The 21,010-nt window shown below is 35.0% G+C and overlaps 2 protein-coding genes across 2 annotated transcripts; both read left to right on the top strand.

The window, feature by feature from the left end:
- Positions 1 to 1,079: 1,079 nt before the first annotated feature.
- On the top strand, positions 1,080 to 6,941 carry LOC137835331 (formin-like protein 5). Its single transcript, XM_068643800.1, has 6 exons — positions 1,080 to 2,013; positions 2,570 to 3,143; positions 3,234 to 3,954; positions 4,043 to 4,251; positions 5,088 to 5,323; positions 5,905 to 6,941. Exons 1-6 carry the CDS (start codon positions 1,837 to 1,839, stop codon positions 6,775 to 6,777), a joined length of 2,790 nt encoding a protein of 929 aa, XP_068499901.1. The 5' UTR covers positions 1,080 to 1,836; the 3' UTR covers positions 6,778 to 6,941.
- A 1,517-nt stretch (positions 6,942 to 8,458) lies between these two features.
- On the top strand, positions 8,459 to 9,758 carry LOC137834188 (uncharacterized). The gene is made up of 3 exons (XM_068642251.1): positions 8,459 to 9,277; positions 9,358 to 9,424; positions 9,724 to 9,758. Exons 1-3 carry the CDS (start codon positions 8,459 to 8,461, stop codon positions 9,756 to 9,758), a joined length of 921 nt encoding a protein of 306 aa, XP_068498352.1.
- Positions 9,759 to 21,010: the final 11,252 nt, after the last annotated feature.

Genomic DNA, 21,010 nt, shown 5'->3' with positions numbered 1-21,010 from the left:
TTAAAAATAGTTTTAGTAGAGTGAAATTTTTAAGGTGAAGCTAACTCTAAATAACTTGGGATATTCAATGCGATGGTGTAACATGCTTAGTTTCATTCTGATGAAGAAGTTATAATTAACGTTTTCACCTCTTCCAAAGAAACCAACATTGTCGATGAGTAAAATTCAGTTATGTTTCGTGCCCTTACTTCTCAAAGGAAAAATTTCCTTCTTTTCGTGGGTTTTTTTTGTGTTATGTTAATATATTGAATTTATCTAGTATAATTAAATTTATATTAATTTAAATAAATAGAACTATTATCAGCTTAGTTAATACTAACTAAATAAATATAAGTATTACAAATTATCAATGTTAATTAAATTGACGCTAAATTTAATAAATATTAAGAAAATTATATTAACGCCAACTAATTGAATAAATATAAAAATAAATTATATTCATATCACTAAACCCACAATAACTTAAATTAAAATTAAATAATACTAAAAAAAGATAAGTTAACAATAACTTTAATAAATGTATAAAGTAAAATAAACTAATATTAATCTAAATAAATATTAAAAAATAATTAGATTAGTGTCAACTAACCTAAAAAATTTAAATTTTAAAGTTGAACAAGATTACATTCAACTAACTCTAACATTAGTATATTTAATCTTATTATATTTTTTATTCTAGCTTCAAGAGTCCAAATTACGACTTTATTTATATGAATTATGAGACTGAAAATATTATTTGATAAGTAATGGATAATAATTTTGTAGTAATATTAATAATTAGTAATATGAATAACTGTTACCACTTCATACTATCTGTTTAGTTGCTGTTTTTTTTTTCTTTTTTGTCTCACTTTATTAATTTTGATATTTATCTATTAAAGTATTATGAACTTAGCATATACCAATTAAAGAAATATAAGGTTAGTAATGTATTGTATAGATATAATATGTGGGCGAACAGTATTTATTGTATGTATATTATATAGATTATTGCAGAGGAAATAATAAAAATGTGATTTTACAATGGCTCTTAAATTTTGATGTAATTTCTATAAAATTAGAAAATGGTAAGAAAAAAAATATGGAAAAAATGAAGAAAAAAAAAAGAGAAGATGAGAGAGAAAGAGAAAGAAAGATAAAGAGGAGAATTTGTGTTGGAGAGTAGGCGCCAATGTCCTAATCCAGAAGAATTGATAGGACGGCCCTTTGTGCTAGGGTTTCTCGCGCCAACAAATTTTCCATCATCGCATCGTAACCCTGGACGCACAAAAACGCATTCATCAACTTCATAGTATAATTCATTATTATTATTATTATTACCACAACAAATGTTGTTGTTGTTACATTCTCCAATGTTTCATTATCAACAATAACAACATCCTCTATTTGCATTGATCTGCTACCACCTGCTTTTTTTGTTGCTTTCCTTCAATTGTCACATTCAAAAAGAATACAAGCGACCATTTTGTTGAATTTTGATTTTCGTTTGTAATTGCGTTGAATTTGATCAATCAGCCATGTGCCAAGATCCATTGTAGGATGTTTTGCATTTCTTGTTATTATAATTATCATAACTGGTTGTTGAACGTTATCCAATTTAATAACAAATTGGCAATTTTGGAGAAGGTAGAAAGAGGTGGTTTTGCTTTGGCTCATAATGTATGATCCTAGCATTGTGCAAGTTGCAACATATTTGGTTTCGAATTTGTGTTGTTAAGCCAATGATCATCATAACGGGTTGACTGACGGTGTATGATGAAAAACGATGTTGATCGGGAAAACAATGGAAACCTGCATGCTTGTTGGTTTAGACCTTGATGTAATACGAAGAACAAGATGAAGCACTTTGGAATGGCTATTCAACAATTTATGGGTATCACAACAAAGGTTATCTTTTGCAGCATTTTGGTTTTTCATATTTTGGCCGTAGTCAGCAGTGAAGAGAAGAAAACTCAAGAAGAATTCATTAGCCAACTATTTGATCCTACATCTGCACTATTAACTGAGGATACGGTAAGACTCATTTCATTAGTAAATTATTGTAGATACAGATAGTTTTTAAGTTCAGTTTACTTCCCCCTCTTCCAGAAATAAGAAAGGTAAATGAACACACATCTTCAACATGAATGCTATCCTCCTTTTATGCTCCCTTTTGGACTTTTATCCTTTGCTTGCAGAATTTAGTCTTCCAAGTGTTCTATCTTAAAGATCATACAACTGAAAAGCTTTATTATATGACATCATTGCTTTTGTTTTATTTGAGCTCTTTTAAGATTTTTGTTGAATATGTGATGTGCATACTTACTTGATCAAGTGAGATGATATAAGTTAAGAGTACATACCTGCTTCTACTTCAATCCAATTTTGATTTGACATTTAGAAATCTTTTGCACAATATAAATAAGCACGCACTCTGTTTTGTAAGGACAAGTTTCAGATTTTACTAGTACTTTTTTTGCTTATGACCACATGGTACAAAATTACAGTGTTTAGATTATTATGTATTCATATTTGAAAGCACATAGTGCTTAAATGGACTCTGAAATTGGTTTTAGTTTCATGACCACAGGCAGAGGTACTATGGATCATATGTTGGGAAGATTTGATTCGATTAAAGAAAGAAGTCGACGAATTTGGCTTTTGCCTCCCAAGGGAATTATGCAGAAACACCAATGAAGTTAGTTTAGAAATTGGCTCAGTAGCTAGAGAAAACATCCAAAAAATAATTAATGCATGTTGTCCTCAATTGAAGGAAAATGTTCTTAACTGTTTTAGAAAAAACAATTTTCCATTCCATCCTCTCAAGGAAGAGGCTGTCTCCAAGATTTGGCATGCAACATACATGGGATCACCTTCATCTAGAAGATATTTGGGTCAAATTTTGCCCCAGCACCTATCTGAAATACCAAACAAGGAACATAAATTACATACAAATATTAAAGATCAAGACTCTGCATCTAAATCTTCCCACTCTAAGGATAAAGATAAAGCATCTGGGACTAGTATGGCAATACCTATAGTGGTGGCATTTGTAGCTGCAGCATTGCTCATTTTATGTTGTTATCGATTTTGTGGGAGTGGACAAGTTAGCCAAAATGATGAGAGACCCCTTCTCAGCATGAGCATGAATGAATACTCAGTTGGTACATACAAAAGTTTCATTAATACCTTACCTTCTTAAAGTGACATACATCTACCTGACTAGTCTTGACAAATGTACTTCAATCTTACAGGTTCTTCTTCGAATAATAATATTGCATTCCAAAATTCCATGAAAGAAGGACCAATTGGGATTCACTCATCAAGTATTCAATTGGTTGATGAGAAGAGGAAGTCAGTCTCGGTGCATGAAGCTCAATTAGGAGAAATTGCTAGTGCTTCTTTTGTAAGACCATCATTTGAACTAAAACCTCCTCCTGGGAGAGCAGTAGTAAATGGATTGCTTCCTTTGAAACCTCCTCCTGGAAGGCCTGATCTTCTTCCTCCTCCTGAACCAATTAAACCTCCTGATGATCCCATTGTTCCTTCACCACCTTCTCCACCTGCTCCGCCTGCTCCGCCTGCTCCACCTGCTCCAACTTCTCCTTCTCCTCCTCCTCCCCCTCCTCCTCCTCGTCTTCAAACACCACCAAAGCCCACCAATGCTGGCCCTCCACCTCCTAGGAATGGCCCTAGACCACCACCCCCTCCTCCTGGCAAAGGCCCCAGAGCTCCACCACCACCACCACCTAGATCCAAGGGTGGTCCTGGTGCTGGTCCTAGACCTCCTCCACCCCCCAGAAGTGGTGCAGGTCCACCAAGAGCTCCTTCCGGTAAGGTTGTTGAGGAAGAACCCGACTATGAAGGTGAAGGGTATGTTCCTAAAGCTAAGTTAAAGCCTTTCTTCTGGGATAAGGTTCAAGCTAACTCAGATCAAACAATGGTATGGAATCAACTCAAAGCAGGATCGTTCCAGTGAGTAATATACATCTCAAACTTCTCTTGCTCCTAAAGTAATTTTTTTTTATTATTATACATATTCTTAATGGTGAATATTCCATAGGTTTAATGAAGAAATGATGGAGACACTCTTTGGCTATAATGCCATGGCAGCGGATAAAGGAAAAGGCCAAGCAAAAAAAGAGGTTGCCTCCCAACCAGCTACTCCCCAACTTATACAAATCATTAACTCAAAGAAAGCACAAAATTTATCTATTCTATTAAAAGCATTGAATGTGACCTCAGATGAAGTTTGTGATGCACTTCTTGAAGGTGATTATTTTGTTACTACAACTTTTTTCTACAAGTATTTACAGTTATAATATTAATATTAGTTTCGTCTAATAAAAACAAATAATTTATTTATTAGGTTTTTTTGTGTTCCAAAAGATGCTTGTAATCTCATAATGGTAGTATGAAGTAGATCCTTTGAAACTAAAATCATTTTCTTGCAACTAAGGCAGATGACATGCGGGAGTTCTTGTTACTTGTGTATTATTTTCAAAGTATCTTAGTCACATATCACAATGTTAAGGATTTAGTGATTCTCAAGCATTTATGTAAATTACCTTTCTTTTTAAATATGACATCCTTCAGCTTACATTTTATTTTGGCCTTGAGTTTATGTGCATAAACATTTATTTAAGGTGGTAGACTATGTACTGTGATACAAAAGAGTGATATGAGACAACTTAGAAGTATATAAGAAATAAAAGGGAGATTCGCAATGACATGAAGTTAGGGGGAAAAGTTTTGAAATTGAACTAATATATAAACGTACAAACAAGTGTCATTAGTGAATCATGTTGAGGTTTCATTTCACACTATTCACAATATACATATACTTACACACAAATGCCTTTGTTGAATATTGACAACAAATTATCACTAGTTTGATGAACTGGTTTTTTTCAATTTTTAAGAAGTTGTTTTATGCCACTGAGACAGATTTCCAAAATATATGCATATTTTCCTTTGGATATTAGGTACAAAACCATGATACATATATTTTTCAAAGATAACAGTACAGAGAAATGTAAAACTAAAATAGTTTGTTGTCAACGGTTCTACTAGTATAATAGCTTTGAATCCTTTCTTTGGTTGATCAGGAAATGAGCTCCCCACAGAATTCCTTCAGACCTTGTTGAAGATGGCACCAACGTCAGAGGAAGAACTTAAGCTTAGAGTTTTCACTGGTAATACAGCCCTACTCACCCCTGCAGATAGGTTCCTTAAAGCCGTAGTTGACATTCCCTGTGCTTATAAACGAATGGAAGCACTAATTTACATGGGTACTCTTCAAGAGGATCTCACTAGTACTCGAGATTCCTTTGCAATTTTAGAGGTACGATTTCCAAATTACATTACTATTTTCCCCCTTTACTCGTTTTCTGCTTGATTACACTCTTTATACCATAATATGATGCATGATACCTAAGAAATAGATAAGCTAATGAATAACAAGATCATGAAATGACTTGTGTTATTCCATTTCAATATGGCATATTTCAAACTTTACAGTGTCAAAATATCTAGATGTCGTAAGTACAGTACAAAAAACAAAATTTGAGACGTACATATCTACAAACAATTTTTTTTTTGTCAAAATTGCTCATAGTACACTGTAGATTACCACCAGATTTCATTTAAATCCACACCTTCTTTCACTTTCACATGCACACATGCCATGGTTAGATCGTGTTATTCAGTATCGTGAGATCAATTTTTTTTCTTATGCTAGTGATTAGTTAATTTCTAAAAAAGCACAATTAAGTATGCATTAGTAGTTGTTTACATCCTTTTATTAGCATTCCTTTTACTTAAGAGTGAATTTCTACACTCAAGACTTTATTGCACTTTTTCTTCTACGAAAAACTCCTTCCAAAACCAGATCTAATTTTCCTTTCACTTTTCACATGATGCTAGGTTGCTTGTAAAAAGCTAAGAAGCAGTCGATTATTCCTCAAGCTTCTTGAAGCTGTTCTCAAAACTGGCAATCGTATGAATGATGGGACATTCCGTGGTGGTGCACAAGCATTCAAACTCGATACACTGTTGAAATTATCTGATGTAAAAGGAGTAGATGGCAAGACCACGCTCTTGCACTTCGTTGTTCAAGAGATAATGCGCACTGAGGGCATAAGAGCTGCACGCATGGCAAAAGAGAATCACAGTTTCTCCAGCATAAAAACAGAAGACCTTCTTGAGGACTTCTCATATGAATCAGATGACCACTATCGTGAACTTGGTCTTCAGGTGGTTTCACGATTAAGCACTGAACTTGAGAATGTGAAGAAAGCAGCAGCTTTAGATGCTGATGGCTTAGTAGGAACAACTTCAAGACTAGGGCATGGTCTCATAAAGACAAGAGACTTCGTAATCAATGACATGAGAAACGTGAAGGGTGATAAAGGGTTTTATGAGACAGTGAAGAGTTTCGTGGAGAAAGCTGAGGCTGATGTCAAAAGTTTGCTAGAAGAGGAGAAGAAAATCATGGGTCTAGTGAAGAGCACTGGTGATTACTTTCATGGGGATTCAGGGAAGGATGAAGGGCTGAGATTGTTTATAATAGTACGTGATTTCTTAGTAATGTTGGATAAGGTGTGCAAGGAGATACAACTTGCACCACCAAAGAAGCCAGCAGCAAAAAGTGCAAAGCAAGAAACACCTAATCATTCTAGAAAACCTTCTTCCTCTGATACTCTTCCTCCTTCTCATGATTTAATGCGTCAACGAATTTCTCCACAAATCGCAAATAGGGGGATGGATGACTTTAGTTCAGATGATGAGAGTCCTTAGGTTTAAGTTGGAAGTGGTACTTGTAAAACTCGTTTTCTTTGTCCATGTCCTTGTTGTATAGCTTTAATGTTGTAATAGAGTCACCACTTGCTTATACTTGTCTAATTTTGAAGGGAAGAAGTTGTCTTATTAATCATTTAAATGTAGATTCATGGTTTTATCAACATTCCTTTTGTAGAGATGCATGATTAGAGGTTCTATATCAAAGTGGCATGGTATTGATTCTTTGTGTCAAACTAAAAATGTCATTCATATACAAATTTGTGTGGAGCTAACATTAACCAAAGAATTTGATATTGTTATCATAACTGTTAAACCATTGGGATTGGACTTTTAGTTTACGAGTGAATTTCTTGTTTCATTCAAATTTGATTCGAGATTCATTTCTTCATTCTTCTGTCCAACCCTAAGATGGGTTATTTTATCATCTTTTTGGTTGTTTTAACTCCAAAAGATAAATCTCTTCTGTTCTGAAGGTTTCTTCTCCACTGATATAGTAGAAAAATCTTATTAATCAGCTTCTTATTCCGTGCATTAAAGATGATGCCATAGTTGCCAAGATTTCGGAGGAGGAATACAAATTAGAACTTGATTTATGTAAAACACATCTTCATGAAAGAGTAATCTTTTCTAAAAGTGATAAGTCACTTACATATCAAGATCTTTGTCAACGGCTTTCTAAGATTTGGAAACCTTTAAATCACTAGAGTGCATTTTCGTTAGGGAAAGGCTTCTTTGAATTTTCACTCCCCTTTGAAATATCTCCTATGTTAGTAAGTGGATCTCGGGATCCTCAACCAGGTTATATATACATGTTTTTACATGGAATCCAAACTTCGAACTAGTTCGTAATGGATGAATCTCATGACCAATGTGTGGAAAAATAATAACTAATTTGCCTTCCTTGTATAAATATAAAATAGACACTTGTGAAAGCAATAAACTAACAAAAAAAATATAACAAAATAAAAAATTATATTGATTTCTTTTATCAGTAAAGAATTTATTAATTAAGAAAAGAGACACTTCAGGAATGTTACACCCCTAATACAAATTCCTAACCATTTTACTACTAAAACCATAAACATATCAATCTTGAACAAAACAAGGATAAGGCTTATGAGTGCCTAATTTTACTGCATAATTATGCTGTAAATTAAAGCAAAGCATCCCTAAAAAACAAGCCTCATTTACCGTGATTATAGTTTCCACCCCTCATCTACATGAGGACCAACAAAATTTGAGGTGCTAACTGCAGTATACCATCCAAAACCAGCATAGAATGCTTGAAGGATAACCAACCAACAACATAATATGCAAGCACTCTATTAAAGGATATATATACCAGACTTATTTTTGTTTTGTCTGTTAAGATTCTAGTATTTATAGATGTGAATAACCTTTATTTTGTTTTGTCTGTTAAGATTCTAATATTTATTGATTGATTATTTCTCTCTTTAGCTAGATCTAGAATGAGTGTAATGCTTGTATATATTCAGACTATTTTATAATATGATATCAGAGCTCTGGTTGCTACATTTATCCATGGGTGAAGTTGTTGATCACTAACAAGATCTTTCTTCACCTTACCATGTTAGTTCATAAGATAATCCTTCCTTTCTCATTGTCCATATTATTCTTTAGGGACCAAATTATCATCATTGGTCTCTGTTCGTTTCAAATGAGCCTAATTTCAAAGAACAAAATAGGTTTCATTGATGAGACTATAGAAGCTCCCAATCATACCAAATCATTGTTTCCAGCATGGCAGAAAGCCAATATGCTGGTTGTTTCCTGGATTCTTAAGGCGGTTTCTCAATCCATCGCACAGAGCATCATCCGTTTGGATAATGCCTTTGACATATGGAATGATTTAAAGGAAAGGTTATCACAAGGAGACATGATTCGTATTTTTGATATCCAGGACATGATTTCCTCTTTTAAACAAGGTGAGTTGATTGTTACAAACTATTTCACTCAGCTAAAAGTTATTTGGGATGAACTTGATCTTTTTCACCTGCTACCTATTTGTTCATGTGCCTCTAAATGCACATGTTATGCTCTTGTGAATGTTTCTAAATATAAAGCACAAGATCAAATTATTAAATTTATAAGGGGGCTAAATGATAATTATTTGACTGTGAGAACTCAAATTCTTTTGATGGATCCTCTGCCATCCTTGAATAGAGTTTGTTGTTCTCTTGTTACACAACAAGAGAGACAAATTTTTGGTGATCAATCCAAGGCAATGATTGCTACTGGCAAAGGAGATTATAAAAATAATACTACAACCTATGGCAGAGGTGGATACGGAAGAGGAAGCTATGGAAGAGGTTATACTCCCAAAATTTGCAGTCATTGTGGAAAGACAGAGCATACCATTGATACATGCTATAAAAAGCATGGTTTTCCACCTCATTTCGATTTTAAAAATCAGAACCATGATCATAGTCATACTAATGCAGTTTTTCAGAATACAAATCTTAATAATGAGCAGAAGGTTCAAAGTCAGAAGTGGAGTCTTAACAAATTGGTTTTAATCCTGAGTAGTATCAAACATTATTAGCTCTTTTGCAATAGGTCAAATCCAATGACAATGTTTCTAATCAAGTCTCTGTCATTCCTTCCAACATGTCAACACAAACTGGTAATAATTTTATTTCTTCCTTCAGTTCTTGGATTATTAATAGAGGTGCTAGTGATCGCATGTGTTCATCCTTAACTTATTTCACTTCATATCATCAAATTAATCCTATTTATGTCAAATTACTAAATAGTAATAAAGTCATTGCCAATTATTCTAGAAGTATTTTTCTCAATCAAAATCATGTCATAGACAATGTTTTGTATATTCCTTGCTTTACTTTGAATCTTCTTTCGGTAGCAAAATGGATTGATAAACTATCTTGTGTCCTTACCTTTAACTCTAATGGTTGTCACATTCAGGACAAGAATTCCTTGAAGATGATTGGCTCCACTAAGATGCAAGATAGACTTTATATACTCAGGATCCCATCTTACCAGAAACTTCAAATCAAACCCATCAAATCTACACACACCATCAATACTGTTAAAGTCAGTGCTAGTGATCTAGAAACCCTTTGGTATTTTCGATTAAGTCATATTTCAAATAAATGTATTGATGTTATCAAGAATAAATTTCCTTTTGTTAAATATAATAAATCTTTTGTTTGTGACGTTTGTCATTTTGCAAAGCAAAAAAAGCTTTCATTTCCTATTAGTACATCTAAAAAAAATGTTTTGATTTGATTTTGGGAACCATCCTCAATACCATCAATTCATGGTCATAAATATTTCTTGACCATAATTGTTGACTATTCGAGGTACACATGAATTTTTCCTTTAAAACAAAAATATGAAGTTGTCAAGGTTTTAGAACATTTTATTGTTTTTGTTCAAACACAATTTGAGGCAGCAATAAAGATAATAAGAAGTGATAATGAGACTGAATTTTTCATGACTAATTTTTTTGTCAATAAATACATCAAACATCATGTGTCAATACTCCACAACAAAATAGTATAGTTGAAAGGAAACATGATCATTTATTAAATGTAGTAAGAGCTCTCATGATATAATCTCATTTACCCAAAATTTATTGGTCATATTCTGTGATACATGTTGCGTATATTATAAACATGCTTCCCACACCTGTTTTAAACTATTTTTCTTCTCGTGAAATGCTTTACAAAACTGAAACAAATTTTAATGGATTAAAGGTGTTTGGTTCTTTATGTTATGCTAGCTCTTTGTCAACAAATAGAAGAAAATTTGATCCAAGGGCATCAAAATGGAATCAAAATGTGTTTTTATTGGTTTTAAAAAGGGGACCAAATGATATATTTTGTTGAATATTCAATCAAGAGAAATTTTTGTGTCTAGGGATGTTGTCTTTTATGAACATGTTTTTCCATATCAAAGGGTTCAATATACTAGCAATGAAACTAGCAGTCCTAACATTTATGATCAAGTTTTGTTTACTGAAGATCAACCTGTCTTGAGTCAGCCATCACAAACCATCTTGCACCTTGTGATAATGCTGAAAATAACAATGATAATAGATGTGAGTCAAACATTGAGATTCTAGAAGAAGTTTGTTCCCATATAGACCAAAACCTCAATTAAGATCATGACATAGAACAAAATTATGAATATGATCAATCTGTCCGAATGAGTACAAGAATAAAAAGCCACCTAAGTATTTAAAGGATTATCATTGCAATCTTAATGTTTCCAATACATCTTAAGAGTTAAATATCCTTTGAATTTTGTTTTGTCTTATAACAATTTATCACCTTCTTACAAATCTTTTGTTATGTCTATTTCTTCACATGTTGAGCCAAACACTTTTTCTGAAGTTGTGAAACATGACTGTTGGAGAAAAGCTATGCAATGTGAGATATCTGCTTTAGAGTCAAATCAAACTTGGGAGACTACTCTTCTGCCTAAGGACAAAGCTGCCATAGGTTGCAAATGGGTATTCAAAATAAAATATAAGGTTGATGGGACAATTGAAAGGTATAAAGCAAGGTTAGTAGCAAAGGGATACACACAAACAGAAGGCATTGACTACCTTGATACTATATCTCCAGTAGCAAAGATGACCACCATAAGGTTGCTTCTTTCTTTAGCTTCTATCTATAATTGGGAATTGAAACAATTAAATATAAACAATGCCTTTTTACTTGGAGATTTGAAAGAAGATGTATACATGGTTGCTCTTCCTGGATTGACTTCTATTCCACCAGGAAAAGTTTGTAAACTAAAAAAGGCTTTATATGGCCTTAAGCAAGCCAACAGAGAGTGGTTTGCCAAACTGCCATCATTTTTGCTTTTTATGGGATGTACTCAATCTATGAATGATCATTCCTTGTTCATTAATTCTTCTGAATGATCTTTTACAACATTATTGGTATATGTGGATGATATAATATTGGCAAGAAATGATAAAGAAGAGATTGCTCGAATTAAACAAGTCTTGAATCAAACATTCAAGATTAAGGATCTTGGAGATTTAAAATATTTTCTTGGTCTAGAAGTAGCAAGAAGTAAGAAAGGAATAATGGTGAATTAAAGGAAATATGCATTGGAATCGTTAACAGATGCAGGTCTTTTAGCCTACAAACCTGCACCCACTCCTATTGATAATCATGAAAAATTCTCTTATACTTGAAATGTTCCTTTCACAGATATTTAAGTCTACAGAAGATTGATTGGAAGGGTTATGTATCTCACTAATACCCGACCTGACATAACATTTTCGTGCAACAACTTTCTTAGTTTCTTGCTAAGCCTACAATTGCTCACTATACTGCAGTTATTAGAATTGTCATATATATTAAAAGAGCTCCAAGTCTTGGTTTATTTTTCTCTTCCAACACTTATGTTCATCTCAAAAAAGCCTTTTGTGATAGTTATTGGAGCACCTGCAGTGATTCAAGACAATCAATGATTGGTTTTAGTGTGTATCTTGGGAATTCTCTCATATCCTGGAAATCAAAGAAGCAAGGAACAATATCAAAGAGTTCTTGTGAAGCTGAATACAAGGCAATGGCCACTGTTACATGTGAAATTCAATGGCTAACTTATCTTCTTCAAGATTTCAAAGTTCCTTTTGAGCAACCATCTCTTTAATTCTGTGACAATGACTCGGCAAGATACATTGCAGTAAATCCAGTGTTTCACGAGCGTACAAAACATATAGAAATAGATTGTCATGTTGTTAGAGAAAAATTAAAGAAGGGTCTCATCCATTTGCTTCCCATTTCCACCACAAAACAACTTCCTGACATTTATACCAAAGCTTTAAGTCCTCAATCTTTAAGAGTATTTTTTCCAAGTTGGGTCTCATCAATATTTGCTCCCCAGCTTGTGGGGGGTATTAAAGGATATGGATACCAGAGTTATAGAATGATCCTAATATTAATTGTGTATTTTCTAATTATTAGTTGTTTCTCTTTATAGAGGTGAATAACCTTTATTTTGTTTTGATGTTATGATTCTAGTATTTATTGATTGATTATTTCTCTCTTTAGCTAGACCTAGAATGAGTGTACTGCTTGTATATATTCAGACTATTTGTTTTGATCTCAATAGAATAATATTAGAGATATTCATTCTCATATCATTTGTCTTCCTTTTTACTCTTATGTTAATCTCTTATCTATTTTATAATAACACTCAAAAGCAAAAAAGTTTGGCTCCCTTGGCAGTGTAAACAGCTACAACATAAACATACCACCAGTGATGCTATACTGTTACCGACAAACACCCTTCCGAATCAAATTTAGCAAAAAGAACATGATCGGATGGTGATTCCCACTCCATTTCAGATGCGGCATAATTGCTTTTACCACTAAAACTTGACCAAATATCCACCGTAGTCATTGATATAACAGGCATTTAGCAGCTACACACCCTCACAGCCTCCTCCATAAACATCATTCCACTCCATACTTAAAAATCAGACTCCAATTGTAAAGGTTTGGTTCAACACCTTTTATTACACTATGGATTAGGATTTTCAAAATTACAATCCATAGTTAACAAAAAACTGCCCAGAATAGGCCCATAATCAGCCCACACAGCGACCTACTTAGGCCCTTTGCAATAAGACAAAACCAATGGTCATGGTAGCATAAGTTGTTTAACTAAGAAACAAATGGTGCACTTGTGACCATAAAGGTATCACCTATGGTTGCTCTAAAAACAGGCCCAGCTGCCAAGTTCAAAACTTACATATAGTTCCACAAATTCTATACAATCTCATCTCTCAACCTATGGAGCGATTAAGTCCACCTCCACCCATCGTGCCCATATTCCTAGGCCTTGAATCTTTAAATATAGCAACATGATCATATGTGGTCGTACCAAAACATTGCTCCATAATCTACAACAAGAGATACTGAAAACGTTGCATACACTCCAACGCCTTTGCAACACCTTTGCACCATCCTCTCGTTACATCCAAAGCTAACTACATCAAGCCATCTTCATCATGACCTTCTCCACATACCATTGCACCTTCCACCCCACCACAGACCATGGCTAACTTCTAATCTGCTAGAGAACCGATAACTACCTTTTAGTGAACCAAAGTTGCATTATTTTCCATATGCATTCCTTCAATAAAGATTACAGCATTTGGAGGCCTATTACTTGCTCAATTTAACTAGCATGATCAAGTTTGAAGACAGAGAGCTTCAACTCCTACCAATACACAGTACACTATATAACTCCCTATAGATATAGCCCAAGAGCCTACAAGGCTCTGCTTCTACATGTCCATAAAGCACCAAACTGCAATCTACACTGCCTCAAGCTAAACCCTCCGTAATTAAGATCACTAGGATCAGTCCCAACCTCAAACAACATAGCAGAAATCAGCTCAGGAAAGATCTTTGTACCAGACCTGCATAAGACATAGACACCAGAGTATTGTGTTGCTAGAGGAGATGAGCATTATTGCACAAACTACCCATACCTCTCATAACATTACCTAAAGCTTCTTATGCAAGGAAGGGGGTTTAACACCCAATCCACAAAGGAGTAGTCATAATACGGTACCTTGTGTTTCAACCACATCCAAGATTTAAGTTGTGCATTTTGAAAGATCTTTTCAACATCAACTACACCTTGCTTGAATAGAATAGCGTTCCTATATTTTCAGATACTCCACACTATCGTTGCCCAAAGACCTTTCCAAACTAGATTTTGTTTGTTATTGATATGTACTAGATGAAAGTTCACGAAATGGTGTTTCGGATCATTATGTCGGAAATTAAGGATGCCGGTCTATCATAAAAAGAAAGACCATACACTTTGAGCGAATTTGCACTCTAGAAATAGGTGTTGGCTAGTTTCATCCTCAACTTGACACAAGCCACATAAAGATGAGATAACTTGTACCCCTCTCCTTCTAAGACACGTTCTGGTAGGGATTTTATCCAGCAGGACCCTCCAAGTTGTAGTTAAATCATTGGGAAGAGCTTTGGTCTTCCACGGACAGCTAAAAACTTCATTATGTTGCCCACTAGTGTAAGTACCAAGTCTATCATATGTAGACTTCACTAAAAACGACCCAGAATCGCTACCCCATTTCAGAATATCCTTCGCCTCCCTATTTAGAGGGACCCTTGATAATAATGAGAACTGATCCTGCCTGTTGACCGGAACGCTGGAAACTGCCTCGTCAAAGGATCGACGTGCGCACCGCTTCTCACCTCCGTTCCTCTTCGAGATCCACCTCAAGAACCTGCAAAGAAACAGAGCGGCGCCGCTGCGGCCGATCGCACTCCAACGCTCAAGTCAGTGACCGAATCACCAAATACTAAGAGAACAAGAACCGTGCAAATCCTCTCTCACAGTCAGCTCTACAACTCGCAAGCGTAAAGAGTATAAACTGAACATGCGTACCTCATAAAGTTTGTTGAGAACTCTTATATACCTGGTTGTTTTCTCTCTCCTAGCAGTTACAGACCTGGACACGTGGCTCGCATCCAGTCGTACACGTGCCATCCTCTGGAGCCTCCTTGACTTGGCGCTGCTTCTACTCTTATTTTGGCTAAGTTACTTATGCATGGTACTGCCCAGTGCATAGCTAACTTGGGAGTGCGATCTCTACTGGAACTGGCGAGTTAGGGGCCTTCATACACCTTTCCTGTGGTCTCGCCGGCCGCCTTCATAATCTGCTTCTCCTTCATCTTCGGCGATGTGCTTTCTCCGGCGATCTCCAACTGCTTGATCGCCCGAGTTCACATCTGGCGACTTCGTATTTAACCCGGTGATCGCCTATTCTGATATGCTGGAGATCGGAACACGCCAACTTAATAACTGGCGGCTTCACGAGCCCCCCGACTTCCTTCCCTTTTGCCAACCTGGCGCCTTGCCAACACGCCTATACTGTAGCAGGGTGCCACGTCATCACTCCCGACCACCAGGGCGGTACAAGAACATATCAGCCTTCTATAGAGATTCCCATTCAAACCTCTCGCGCCTCCACCTAAGCCCCCACCGCCAAACTGACCCTTCCCACTCCCTTACCTCTCCCACTTTTAGACCCTCGTCCAAGGACAGGGAGAAAAGCCTAGGGAAACGGTTTTTAAGATTGCAATTGTCAAGCCATCCATCCTCCCAAAATCTGGCTTTATTTCCTGCTCCTATTTTTCAGCTTAAAGCCTCCTGGAACCAACCTGCTCCTCCTCCCTCACAACATACCATTGATAAGTCCCTCCACCACCAAGATTGATGTTTATCATGTACATTAAAGTTGTTTGCTTCTGTGCCATATTTTGACACCAACAGATCTTTCCATTTCCCTTCCTTTTCACTCGTTATCTGTCATTTCCATTTAGCTAACATAGCATAATTGAACTTTCGAATATCTTTAAACCCCAAACCTCCCTCCTGTTTAGGTTTACACAGAGTCTCCCAGCTCACCCATGAGATAGATCTGTTGTCCTTCCTCCAACCCCATAGGAACTTCCTTTGTATACTGATAATACTTTTGCAGACTGATTTCGAGACCTTAAAGAAGGATATATAAAAAAGAGGTATCTTTGTAAAGACCGACTTGATTAAGCATATTTTGTCTACCAAGGACACGAATCTCCCCTTCCACCCACTGAGTCTGGCTTTTAATTTGTCTAGGATTGGCTCCCAGAAATGCTTTTTTCTTGGCTTACCTTCCACTTCCAGCCCTAGGTAAACAAAGGGAACCCTCATCAGGTTACAATTTAAAATCTTCGCATAGAACGCAAGGTTGTTACTCTCCACCTTAAAGTCAGCTAGTTTTTGACTTAAGGAAGTTGATCTTCAGATCTGAAGTCAACTCATAACCCTTGAGGATGGCCTTGATGGTGATTGCATTGGTGAGAGAACTTATATACATGAACAAAGTATCATCCGCAAATTGTAGCATACACACCTCAACCTCATTACTTTCGGATATCGAGAATTTTAACATTGCGAAACTTCATCAACTTGAGAAGTAAAAATTCATGAGACCTATTTCATAAGATGTCTCCACTATGAAAGTAGAATTACGATATTTTTTTCTCTCACTTTATGAGAGTAACACTTAATCTCATCCAACAAGGATCGAATACCATGTCTGTCCAGTTCTCACTAGGATTTTAATCTCACACTATAGTGAAAATAAATTATCTCATTTTCTCTCTATGTTGCTATTCTCTTCCTCACAAGTTCCCTTTATATAGAAAATGAGAGAAATACTTCATCATAAAGAGATAATGGATAATTAATGTTTGTCACATTTTCAAGATACCTTGAAAAAATTATCTTCAACTTTCTAGGTTGAACTTCATAATCTTCAAGAGAGGTATACTTCCAAGACTTTGGAATCACCATCATTAAATATATTCAATGGATTAATTACCAAGATTCATTGGTCATGGTCTCCTAATAATTAAGGAGGAATTTCCAACAAATATCCCCTTTCTCGACTTAATTGAGGGGTATCATCAATTTGGCTCCCTTACAATAGTCTATTAGCTTGTTAATTGAAATTGCTTTGGTCAACATGTCAGACAAGTTTTCATATGTATGAACCTTCTCTAGCTACTGTTAGAATATGTAGCCTTAAACAAGAGGGGGGTGAATTGTTTATGAAAGATTTTCGAAAACTTTGAAGGTATAATGAAAGCCAATAAAGAATCACATAAAAAGAAACTAAGGAAAACAATGCACAAAGTTGTTTTAGTTGATTTCCAGAAAATCAACCAGTTGTTTTTGTGATTCAACCGGTTGTTTTTATCAACAGTTAATAAAAACAATTTAAAACAGATATATGTGAGATCAGGGAAAGAGAGAGTCACACAAACAGATTTAAATTGGTTCACTCTTACACCAAGAGCTACATCCAGTCCCCAAAAACCATTGGATAATCCATTATGCAATCAAAACCAGATTACAAACACCACACACCAAAGTAGTGAACTTGAACCCCTCAAGATACACACTACCTTTGGCAAACCACACCAAAAGTGTTGATCTTGAACACCTCAAGAACACACAACACTCCTTGGAAACACAACACCAGAAATACAATAATCAAGGAAGAAGGGAGTAGAATACACTTGGGTATTACAAAGCTTAAAGTTCAAAATTACAACCCAATCCTATTCCACACACTTAAGAATGATCCAAAGCTCTTTCAAATCTTAGAAAAACTGTTTTTGATAAACTCTTTTTCTTACTCTGAGATTAGGAGCGTAAAACCGCCTTTATATAGACCAACCAAGTGGTCAAAAACATTTAATAAAGGAGTCAAGGTAGTTAGGATCATTTAAAACATATTAAAACCACTTAACATGATTATGTTAAGGTTTTCAGAAAAACAATTGATTGTTTTGTCGAAACAATCGGTTGAATTGACTTGACAGCAAAGTCAAGCTTTTCAAAACCTTTTCAAAAACTACTAAGGTAAAACAACCTGTTATTTCGAAATTTCAACCTGTTGAAATTTCAACAGCATTTTAGAAAACCCATCTTTTCAAAAGGTTAAAGATTCAAATGAACTTGGATCATTCATTTTTGAAAACCCATCTTAAGGAGTGAATTAACAAGTTTCAAACAACTAGACGACACACACACCCAGCAGCAAGGTCTTCAAGCTTTCCTCTTGGATTTGGAGCAAAGCATCTTGTTCAACAATCTCCCCCTATTTGATGAAAACAAATCCCTAGTTTGTTTGTGTTGTTGTTTTTGAACTTGAAAGGTCCTGCAAAACAGAATTTGTGCATATACAAAGCAAGTATACCAGCAGGATACCAAGGCACACAAAACCAGTTTTCTACATAAGCCTTTAAGCAGAAAAACCAGTCAAATAACCATAAAAACCAGTACCAAAATTAGACTTGTGTGCAGCAAAACTATGGTGAATAAGAACATGGCAACAACAAAATTTAAACCATGATAAAACCAGATAACACCAGAGTGTAGCAGCAGCAATACAACACATAAAACCACATCATTCTCCCCCTATTTGTCTTCACAAATAGAATGAAAAAAGGGATAAAAACATAATAACCTGTTTGCATCAGTGTTTTCCAGCATTGAAAACCAGCATATAGCAGCAACATAATAAACCAGAAAACCAATGTGTGTAGCAGCACCATTGCAACAACAAATCTTTGATACCATATCAGAATTGCAGCAAAATCTATGGTGTATCAGAGCTATGATAGCAACATAATCAAAGTACCATAGACCCCAAAAATTTCAGCAAGCAGACCACAGTTTCTCCCCCTATCTTTTCTTCATCCAGCAATTCAAGTTGGTCAAATGATTGCTGAAGAGGTGGATTTGGTAGAAATATTTTTTCTTCTGTTAAGAGAAAACCTTCCAGACATTCCAAAGATACATTCACAAATATTCCTCAACCCCATGACCACCAATGTGGTTGCCATTCATAAAAAGCTTTGAATTTCAAGGAAAACAAAGAATATACCTCTTTATGATCTAATTCAGAGGCACAAAGAATGCATATTTGACTCATAATGGGTTATGAAAGAAAAGAAATAGTTGTAATCATGCATAAGAAATCATAACAGCTTTATTCAAATGTGCCAGAGGTAAAACAATCGGTTGTTTCGTGAAAACAATAGGTTGTTTTTCTAAGACAACAAGAAAATGTTATTTTTCAAAGCAAATCATCTTTCAAAGTGATGGGAAATGCATACTGAAATACATTCATACCTTTGCATTACCTCAAGCATGTTTAGAATTTCATTTGGTCTTATGAAGCCAAAAGCATAGGATGAACACATACAACTTACTAAGTCTTTCATACCACTACCTTGGAGCTTGCTTAAGCCCATACAAAGCCTTTTTCAGCTTGTATACATGGTTAGGATGTTGATGATCATCAAAGCCCGGTGGTTGTTCAACATAGACTTCCTCATTGATGATTCCATTGAGGAAAGCACTTTTAACATCCATTTGAAACAATGTGAATCCACTCATACAAGCAAAGGCTAGCAACAACCTTACAGCTTTTAATCTTGCAACTAGAGCAAAGGTTTCACCATAATCTATGCCTTCTTCTTTATTATAACCTTTAGCCACAAGCTAATTCAATTTCTAATTGTGTTATTCATTATCGCTTCCATAAGATTCATCAACATTGTTTCCCTTTTTGTTCTTGTACTCCCTTTTTCTTTTCTTTTTTTTTTAGAAAAGAGAATGAGAATGTGGATTATTTTGTAATCCTTTTTTTTTCTTTTTGTTTTTTTTTTCATTCTCAAGATCCCAGCAGCCACACCAAATCCAATTATTCTAATTATAGAAATTTGAATTGCACCTATGCTCCCCTTTTGTTAGCATACCACAGGGTAGGACAATATATGTATAACAAAAGTTAGGGTGCAATAAAACAAATTTCAGCTCAAAAAGGGTTATTTTTCTACACATTTCACTATATATCGCATTGCAAAGGTTAGTTGTTTGGCGTTGAGTTTTCTCACATCCAAATCTATTAAACATGCATCAATCATCTCCATATTTGATTTTGTGATGTAAATTGACTAGAAAATTAGGCAACCTCAATTAAATCTTCACTAGTGAAAGTCTCTCAAATTGTTTAAAGGTTTCACACTCTCACTTGGTTGGCTAATTTCAATTCCTCATTTGTTCCCAGTCATTGCTTTCAATTGTTTACCTTGTTCTAACTTTTACACATCACTATCCTTTCTCAATTTGAGTGATGGTTCCAACCACAAATTCTTTTTCAAATTAAGTCCATTATCAATCCATTTGGTTGTTCTAATTTAGAACTATGATTTGATTTCTTTTTCCAAAAAAAATATATCATCATCTATCTATATACAAGATTTCACAAAATATGCAAACATCAGCCACTATACTAACTTAAGTTTGCCATCAATAAAAGCTAAAGTAAGAAATATTAAACTAAACTGTTAAATTCAACTTACTAAACTAAACTACTTAAACTAAATTAATACTGAAATTAAAGTTAATATAGTTCCATGATATACTCCATTGTGATTGGAGTTGCAGAATGTTGTTCTGAAGGAACCGTAGAAGATTGATCTTCAACATGAGCTGGATGTGGAGGATGTGGTTGTTGATGAGCTTCTTCAAGATTGATACAATTTTGATCAATGAATTTTTTGTCAATGGTAGGTCTGATTTTTATTGTTGGATTCACTGCCACCCCTTGACTTGCACATAG

This window comes from Phaseolus vulgaris, chromosome 5, assembly GCF_000499845.2.
Source record: "Phaseolus vulgaris cultivar G19833 chromosome 5, P. vulgaris v2.0, whole genome shotgun sequence".
Taxonomy (NCBI): Eukaryota; Viridiplantae; Streptophyta; class Magnoliopsida; order Fabales; family Fabaceae; genus Phaseolus; species Phaseolus vulgaris.
Note: the sequence above shows the minus strand (reverse complement) of the source record. Positions and strands in the feature narration are given on the sequence as shown.